This window comes from Pinus tabuliformis, chromosome 8, assembly GCF_031772625.1.
Source record: "Pinus tabuliformis cultivar Carrire ecotype Pingquan chromosome 8, CPIR1, whole genome shotgun sequence".
Taxonomy (NCBI): domain Eukaryota; kingdom Viridiplantae; phylum Streptophyta; class Pinopsida; order Pinales; family Pinaceae; genus Pinus; species Pinus tabuliformis.
This window is the reverse complement of record NC_142294.1, coordinates 2,053,997,208-2,054,006,480: the sequence shown is the minus strand read 5'-3', so window position 1 is coordinate 2,054,006,480 and position 9,273 is coordinate 2,053,997,208. Positions and strand designations below refer to the sequence as shown.

The 9,273-nt window shown below is 38.0% G+C and overlaps 1 protein-coding gene across 1 annotated transcript; it reads left to right on the top strand.

Annotated features, from left to right (window-relative positions):
* The first annotated feature begins 333 nt into the window (after nucleotides 1-333).
* On the top strand, nucleotides 334-2,496 carry LOC149244721 (uncharacterized). Its single transcript, XM_089371624.1, has 2 exons — nucleotides 334-1,347; nucleotides 2,422-2,496. Exons 1-2 carry the CDS (start codon nucleotides 334-336, stop codon nucleotides 2,494-2,496), a joined length of 1,089 nt encoding a protein of 362 aa, XP_089227750.1.
* Nucleotides 2,497-9,273: the final 6,777 nt, after the last annotated feature.

The following is a 9,273-nucleotide window of genomic DNA, read 5'->3' as shown; positions in this document are numbered from 1 at the left end:
AAGCAAAGGATTTACTGGAGGCGATTTCTCCGAATGGAAAGCAATTCACTGTTTGTGATGACATCCATGGTCATTATTATGACCTTTTTAACATCTTTGAGGAGGTTATAGAAACTACAGATACTCTCATTAAAGAGGCAGAAAACATTGCTGCCAACGAAAAGGAAAAGTGGCAACTAGAGAAAGAAGCTTTGGAGCTGAAGAAATTGGAAACTGATATTGAATTGAAGATAATTGAAGATGCAGATGCAAAACTCAGAGAATCAATTAATGATTCTGTTAGGGAGGACATGGAAGAGAAAAAAAATCCTTTTTAATACTCGAGAAACTTTGATGCAAGAGCTGCAACATCTGGTCGCCTTGGTTAAAGCAAAGGAAGAAGAGATATCAGGAAGTGATATGCAAATTCAAAGTGTTGAAAAAAGGATTTTTGATAGAGTGTCCAAGTTTGAAGAAAATCTTATAGGAACAAAAGGAAAGTCTGAAGAACTACAATGTGTACTAGGCCAACTGCAGACTAACTCTGAAATTCTTTCCATGAAGAAAATGAAAGTCGATCAGTTGCTTACCTCAGTGGACCAAAAGAGGGTAAACCTCGTTCGGTTGGCTGACAATGCTGGGGATGAGGCAAGGGTACTTCAGGAGTTGGTGAATTTGAGGAAATTGATAGTTTCATCCTTTTTGCAATCCAGAGAGAATAAGGTGAAACTGGCTGAGAAGGAGGAACGAATTTCACAAGAAGTCCAAGGGTTGAGACAACAGGTTGCAGCTGCATGGTCATCTCTTCAGGAGCTTTCATCTGCCAAAGCTAACCTCAATCAAGAGATCACTTCCATGAAACAAAAACTGTTGTTCATTGATAAAAGGGGTCCAGAACTAGAAGCCGAAAAGAAAGTGGCAGCTGTGGCAAGAAATTTCAAGAAAGTTGGCCGGGTTGCTGCTGAGGCAAAGGCATTGAGCTTGGAGAAGGATGATGTCAGCCATAAAATGGAGAGGGCTTTGTCAGATTTGCAGAAGCTGGAGGAAGAAATAAAAGGCAAAGTTACTGCGTTGCAGGAGGCTGAAAATCTCATTATTTCAAAGGAAAGAGATGCAGCAATGGCAAGATGTGAGAGACTTAAATTAGTTGTTGCCTCTGCCAGGGAGGAATGGTCTGTAGCACTTGAGGTTGAAGATATCAAGGAAGCAGGAAATTTGCTTGCAAAGGCAGAAGCTGCAAATTCTGAAGCTGACAAGCTTCAAGAGGTTTGCAACTTTGATGGTGACCAGAGAAGGAAGAAGAAGCAGGAAGCAGCTGACATGCTACCTAAACAGAGGAGCAGAGCATATGGACAACTCCAGGACAAAGTCTGGGATCCAGGAGGAATTTTTCTTCATTCCTTCTTGAAAGCACATGATCAGGAGATCATGAATGTTTTCAAGCGTGAGAGTCTGATGCAGGAGCATCTAGACTTGGGCCAGCAATGTGACGGGGTGGTCACATGTTGTGGCTAAATGCAAGACTTGAGGAAGACTTAGTTGTTAAATTGTGTTAATTTCAATAAGGGTAGGTAATTAAAAGTGGTCTAGTTTAGTTAAATGTTGAGTTATAACTGAATAACTAATTCTTTCTTGTGTGGAAAGAAGTAGTTAGGTGTGACTGATGTATAACTCCCTTTTGGGTAGAATAGAACAGAGAGAGGGGGAGGAGATAGGGGTTTTCCTGTAAATCTAAGAATAGCTGAAAGGGCCATGGACTTTGAATATCTGGCCATGAATAAGAGACACTTTTTAATTGTTGTTTTTATCTATGTAGAATTTGACTTTTGAGTCATATGCCCATTGTTGAATTCGATTTTGTATGAATATGTTTGTTTTTAATAACCTTTGTGTTGTGACTCTGCACATGGAGTTAGTTCTGGAATGTACGCAGGAGTAACCTCTGAGTAAATCGGTTCTTAGCAGTATAAGTCTCATCTGTAAACTGTAAGTGTTTTTTTTCCCTTGCGTGGAATCGTTGATTTGTGTGGGCATATTCCGTGGTTATACATTCAAAATTGGTGGTGTATCTGATAATGGCACTGGTTAAAAAAAAAATCTGTAACCGATTTTGTTAAACGCTGAACAGTATCGTTTTGGAAAAAAGAAATCGATGCGCATGTGATAGCCATCGATTGTTTGATGCGTCGATTGATAAGGTATTTGTTTCTTTGCTGTTATAATCAATAGTATTTAATACGGACTTTTTTGGCTATGACCATCAGTTCTCACTTCAAATAATGGTAGATGTAGTTGCCCAAACGCTGGAATAAACCAATGCGTAAAGCACAGGTCTATAAACAAAGAGGGCAGTGTGGTTTTAAAACCAAATTGGATTATCAAACCGAAGGCGTTGAGCAGTGAAGGTCTCAACTACTGTGCGATTCTGTGGTGAGTTTGCAGAACTCTGTTTCGGTGCAGAGCCAGAGAGCGTCTGATAGAGATGACGAGAAGCCAAAGGTCGATGTGTGGATATGATCGAGCAGAACGGTAAGTTTAAATAATTCCGGAAGGAGATGTAATGCTTTGGAAGGTTTGAACTGTAGGTAGGTTAATTGACATTTGGATTGTCAAGGTAGCGGCATTCGTTGATATTAGTATACATGAAATCGATGTGCGTGGTATGACTTTGCCAGGTTGAGTTTTTGAAGCATGGGCACGGTTTTTTTTTATTGAATTTTGATTTTAAGATCCAGCCATATGTGATTTAGTTGAATGATAATATAAAGGAGCTTCCGCATATGATGTTTTGCGATATTGCTCGGACTTTGAAGAATTACTTGGGCGATTATTCGAGAAGGGTTTTGTATATGACTGAGAATGGAGAGATTCTAGGTTTTGCAGGGTAGACCTGCATCAATTATGACATTAAAAAAAACATATTTTGGTGCACTACACTCTAAATGAGAAAAACTTAATCACATGTGAACTATCATGTGAAAAGTGATTTTTTTAGCAATATGTTGTGTGAGAAATTTTTGGTTCATGCAATACATCAAACACCTAATTTTTTTCTTATAATACATTAGGAGAAAGGAAACATTGGATCCATGAAATGTGTAGCAAGAATTTTTTTTATGCGATATGGCAATGTGAAGGAAAACTTTTATCAATATGATACATTGAAAAGAAAGAAATATTTGAAGAATGCAATAAGGATGGAAAGTAGTTCTCTTAGAAGAATGCATCCCAAAAGATACGCATAGAACTATAAAGAACATTCTTGTTGAAGAGCTATCAACTGAACTATACTAATGATTTTAAATTTTGGCAATGAGTTGGGATTGTTCTCAATCAAGAAACCCTAGCAAACTTTGAAAGCCCAACAATCCCTGAATCTAAGCGATGGAAGAATTGTATCGGGGGAGTGAGCGTAGGGGGGGAATGTAGGTTTAGCCCTGTATATAAATTACATGCAAACGAATTCTTCAATCATAAAATAAAGAATGGTGAGAACAGAAAACAAATATACACAGATATTTTTCCCTGGATCCTAAAGCCAGGACTATGAGATTGATTTTTCATTATATTCCTTTCAATGTTACAATACATATATCTACATGTTGAAGCACTCATAAACCCCAAGCCATTAACCCTAGTTTAGAACATAATCATAGTTCCCTTGACCAGATCTACATAATACCATAGGCAGAAAACCATCATGCCCAAAACCATGTGCAAAACCCATGCACAAAACCATTGGTAGGTCCACCCTCTCAGTTTATTAAACATTTGGAACAAATCCCTATCACTAATATCCAACCATAAACCTCCAAGAAAAAGGCTATCCACTCATTGAGTGAGGTTTAATTGGTCAATTTACATGGATTTAGCCTTCCCAAAACACAATAGCTACTTGGATTGATAAATATTGGAAACCGCATGGTAAGGATAGGATCCAAAATTATCTTTGGCGTAGAGCTTTCTTTGTCTTTCTCTTTGAACTAAAGAAGGATCATGATCTTATGTTCCAGTGACCCCTATTTCTTGGGATTCATGGGTTTATACTTGGTAAATGGACCCTAGATTTCAATCTAGAGAATGGTATTCCTTCTATCATGCCAATATGGGTCCATTTACCCCATATCACTTTACATTGATGGAACAATGATGCTTTGATATGTATAGGTAACTCTGTTGGGAAACACATTGACATGTCAGAGCCAAAAAATAACTTGTTCCCTGTGATAGGGTTTGTGTTGAAGTTGACCTTGAAAAAGGGATTCTTAGAGAGAAAACCATTGAGATTGACAACTAAAAATAAATTCAACATTTGACTATGAACAACTGCCTTTTAAGTGTAAAATATACTGTGAATATAAGATTTTTTCCAAAGATTATAAAAAATGGATGTCCGACAAGTAGATGCAAAGAGAAAGAAGGAATAATGGACCCAGGTATTAACAAATACAACACCCACAAAAAATATGGGAGCCAAATATCAATTATTGAACATGGGTGCTCATCCAGCCTTGAAAGGGAAGAATCAAGTGGGAACTAAAAAAAAAAAAAAAGCATGATATCAAAGCACATATAAGAGCCATTGTCCTCCAAATCAATCCTCAAAACCCTTGGCAAAAATAAATATGTTGTATAAGATCAGGATGAAGAGTGGAATAGTCTCTAATTGTAAGTTGTAGAACCTGCATAGGGTTCAGGATTCCCACAAGGTAGGTGTTGATCAGTGGTTGTCATTGTTTTCAACCTAAGCAGTACCAGAAGATTCCTCGCCTTTTATCAACTAATATGACATAACAATTCATGGTTTTTGGTGTGTGCATTATGTTGGTAATACTGAGAGGGGAGGTGAATCAGTATTTCTTAACAATTAGCACTTATTAATCTTTTTCATAGCATCAGTTAATCTTTAGTAGTATTATTATTATCATCTTCAGATAATCATAAACATTCATCAACAATAAACAACACCATACAACAGTGCAGAAAGATAGAGACAATAGACACAAATATTTTTAGGAGGAAAACCCCCTCCAGGTCAAAAACCATCGAACACTTCTTACTAATTGTCTTATTCTCTTTAAAAGAATTAATTACATCAAGTTTTCATCTCCAACTAAAGGAGGCTCAAACCCCCCGATTTACAGGCTCTAACATGTAGGACGCTTTCACACCCTATTACCTGTTGCAACTAGAAGGACGCCCTGACGCTCTGTGAGACAGGCCACAACTTAACGAGTGCTCCAACACTCTATTTACCAACTATTTTCAAAAGGATGATTCGTCACCCTATAATTTGTTAGCCCCAACTAAAAATACACCATAGTGTCCAGTGAAAGCTATGACCTTCCCTACCACCACCCTGTCGCCCTGAAGTGTTCTCACGCCACAACCGGAAGGTGACTTCAATCACCTGCCTTGCACCATCTTGCAACCCCAATCAATAGGCAGACCACATTTCACAATTTTAGACTGGATCCCCCTATGCTCTGAATCAATATAAGAATGTTGTAAAGAAGATGTCAAGTCCTAGTAGCCACTGACCATTATACAAAATTTATCAAGTTGACCATTGTATAACCTGTTATCACTAATCACTACCACTACTCAACTACACATCATTGTCACTTCTCAAATGCACATCAATTTCATTGCTCAACTACACATGAATAGATGAGCATTCACGAGCTCACAAACTGGCTAACAATTGCACGTCACTACACTACACTGCTCACAAATGAATAAGCATCAAAGCTCATATGTAGGAAACCACATCACTTACTCAAAATTCTTGTATTGTTGTGAATTCTAAACCCAAACATATGATAATCGCATACTCCAAGATGCCTCAAGTCATCCCTATGACCTGCTACCAATGTTCTCAAGCTATGCCCATGGAGAGCTACCAACATATGCATTTTCATTGTTGACCATTTCTCATACGATGGTATCCATCTTCACATCAATAAGTTGTACATCAAGGTGATGTTTACCTCAAATACTTGTTGCCCAGTGAGGTAACAGTTAAATCACTTACTACTTATACCCTTTAGGTCATCATATAAGACACTTAACAAATCCTTACAATCAAATTCAAAGTGTCGAGTTATCGTCAAGTATCTGTACGTCAGGTCTATCTGTGAAGTTAATGTGTTAGGTCAATTTTCATTTCTGGGTCATTGTCTTATATGTCAAGTAAGTCAAGTCACATCATTTTACAGGAAAATTTGGGCACATCAACCCCAGCTTCCAGATCAATGATATTAGGGTCCATCAACCCTTAATTCAGTTGTTTTCATTCCCTAATGAAGTTAATCTACATCATGCTTTCCTCCCAAGAGTTTCATGACATCATTCATCCAAAAAATGTCCCTAAGGATATCATCGCAAGTGGCCTTCTATCTGGCTGCAATGAATGGCAGGCACTACATTGTCTAGGTGCTATGCATAGCACCTGACCTTTGTATCACCTGCGATGAGCGATATCCATCGAATTTTTCAAATGAATCCATTGGATTCCTCATCCAATGGATGCTTCTAGAGGTTTCTAGAAGGATTGGGCTCGCTTTTGGATGAGGAAGGAGATGAATGAACCTTAATCCACTATCCCTTCCTCCATGGAACCACTTACCAATTATGGCAAAGCATTCATGAGGGCCATTAATGGCTTAACCTCCTCCATTCAGCTATAAAATGACCAGGCATTTAAGGCTGGTCTAAGGTTGAGACTTCTTAAGCTAAGGAAATGTTGCTTTGATGAGATTAGTAGAGAGAGTAATGTTATCATGTCAAATTGTTGTTTCCATGAGGAGAGAAGGGTTTGAAGCTGGGAGGATGATGTTGAATCAGACATGCACCTACATGGGTTGTAATCTTCCTTTCTATGAATAAAGAGTTCTATGCTCTTTCCATTCATGTGTAATGAAATGTACATTGTATTTTTTATTCTATAATGTGTTTAGTTAACAAATGGATATGTATGCTTTGATGGTTTTCTGTCTCGGCTTGTGTGCAGGTACCTTTCAAGCGAGTTAAGTACGGAAGGGAGTGGTGAAAGCGATCAAAGGGAAGAGGGATTGAGCGAGAGAAACAGGTTGGTACTTTTGCTCCTCTTTCTTTTATCTGTTAGCTATAGGAAAAGCAATGGAATTACTTTAATTGATGTTCTAGACTTGCTACTAGGTCTAGGGGTTAGTTGTTCTAAAAGACACTAAATTTGCCCGTAACAAAATGGCGACTCCGTTGGGGAGCGATCCTATGCCTTATAATAGCTAATAAATCTCTTATAACACTTTGACATACTTTACCCTCTGTTTTTCATCGAATTCAAGTTCAATTCACTGAAATTTGAGTCAATTTTGAGCATAAAATTGTCATTCTGAAATCATCGCAACTCTGTAACTGACAGGGTGCTATGCATTGCACCCTCTATACAGAGACAGTGCTATGCATTGCACTGTCCCTCACTCTAACCTGCGTTGATCCCTTTAGGATCAGTTTTCCCATCTAGGAGCTGAAACCTTAAGTCAATTTTCAGTTGTTAGATTTGCTTGTTGAATTTAGATGAGGTCTTGTCTTTGAAAACAATCTTTATTTCCTTGTTTTGACCCGATTTAGACTGGATTGTTAAATGTGTGTTTATGTATTTGTTTTATCATTTGCATTCCATAGTCGAAAGTAGTATCAGTCGATTGTTTTGTCAAAAATGAAGTGTCGTAAAATCTTCCTTCATTAAATAATCGATTGGTCTATTTTGTACATCTGATTCATATTTTTGTTTAAAAAGCATCGAAAATCTTTGTTTCCTTAAAGTTGAAAGTGTCGTTTAGTCTTCCTTTCTATTTTAAGAGAAATTGTCATAAATTGACATTTTTGTGAAAAATGCTTTTGAATCATTGTGCATTTGTTCTTTTTAGTGCATAATTCACATTAAGGAGAACTGAGAAGAAAAATAAATACATGTAATTGCATTTTAGGAGATTAAATGTGTGTCCTTAAAAGGAATGGTTATGGAATTGCATTAGTGAGAGCTCTTTGTTGTTTGATCCAAAAAGTACTTGTTTGCTCTTTCCCTTGTAGCTAGGATTTTCATTGTCAAAATGGAAAGAGTGCTTCTCATTTTAGTTGCATTCTTAGGAATCTTGGAAAACATCACGTGGTGAAACCCAAAGGCAAATTTTAAGCAATATAAACCTAAAATTAACCTCAATTAACTTAATAACGCATTGGAATTTAATGCAAACATATAGAGGTGTCTAGGCTAGAGACGTGTTCCGGCGTCTTAAAACCTAGTGGTTGTTGTTTCATTGAGGTTGGGTGATTCCTACTCTCTGAACCGGTAGGTACTAGTATGGACTTGTGCTCCCTGTACCATCATGTATATAGTGGGAGACCCCAGTAGGCTTAAATCCTTTATCCCTAGGAAGCCAAGTCTGTCGTCTTACCGATCACAATGCACCAAACACAGCATTCGGGAAGACTGACTATCGTACAGTAAATCCTTGGTAATTTCTCTTTAATTTACCACCAAGGTGTATATTGCAGTTTTGTGATTAGTTTGGTAAACCCTCTTGCTTAGTATCTCCAGAGCAGTCACTTTTGCTCCTTTTCGACTCCTTAAAAGAAAAGGTTCATCTGAGCGCTTGTCCTTTCAAGCTCATTAAACAACGAAAGCGACTAGAGTCATCTTTTGCTTTTTCTCGACTCTTAAAAAATGAAAAAGCAAAGTTAAGTTCTAGTGTCGTAAAAATTAATTGACCGCGGATAACATCCTCCACACTTGTTTTTTCAGTTGATCTTAGGTTGAAACATACAGCGACAAATCCGGAGTCCACCAATCATGGAATTCCTTCTAATTAAAAATTTAAAACTTAGAAAGTGTTGAAAATGATTTTACCTTAATCATCCCATTGTTCTCCTGGTGGAAGAATCATGTTCGGATCGCCACGATAATCCATCCCAGTGTATGGAAAATCCTGAATCACAAAAAGTTGTTTGTTCAACCAACGAAAATACTCAGGTGGAAATCGAACAACCTCTGTACCCTCCTCAGGGTGACGGGCCATCAAAGAAACCCAACGAACTATCCTAGGCTCTCGAGGAAGACCAACATCAACAGGAATATGCTGCGGGGCTAACATGGGGATCCTCTCTAGAGCAAAGCTGACTACGATAAATCCATATCCAAAGTTCTTCAGCTGTCCATTCTTTGCTCTGGTTAGTTGGCCTTTCACATTTGCCAACACAGCCTCGCACCAGTTGAATATGGTGCCTCGAAAACAGTCTACAACCATCTGC

Excerpts from the sequence above, each read along its gene's own strand:
- LOC149244721 (XM_089371624.1), top strand. The coding sequence starts at position 334 with ATGCAAGAGCTGCAACATCTGGTCGCCTTGGTTAAAGCAAAGGAAGAA. Across the intron at positions 1,348-2,421 it reads ATGGACAACTCCAGGACAAA|AACTCTGTTTCGGTGCAGAG; the intron begins GTCTGGGATCCA and ends GTGAGTTTGCAG.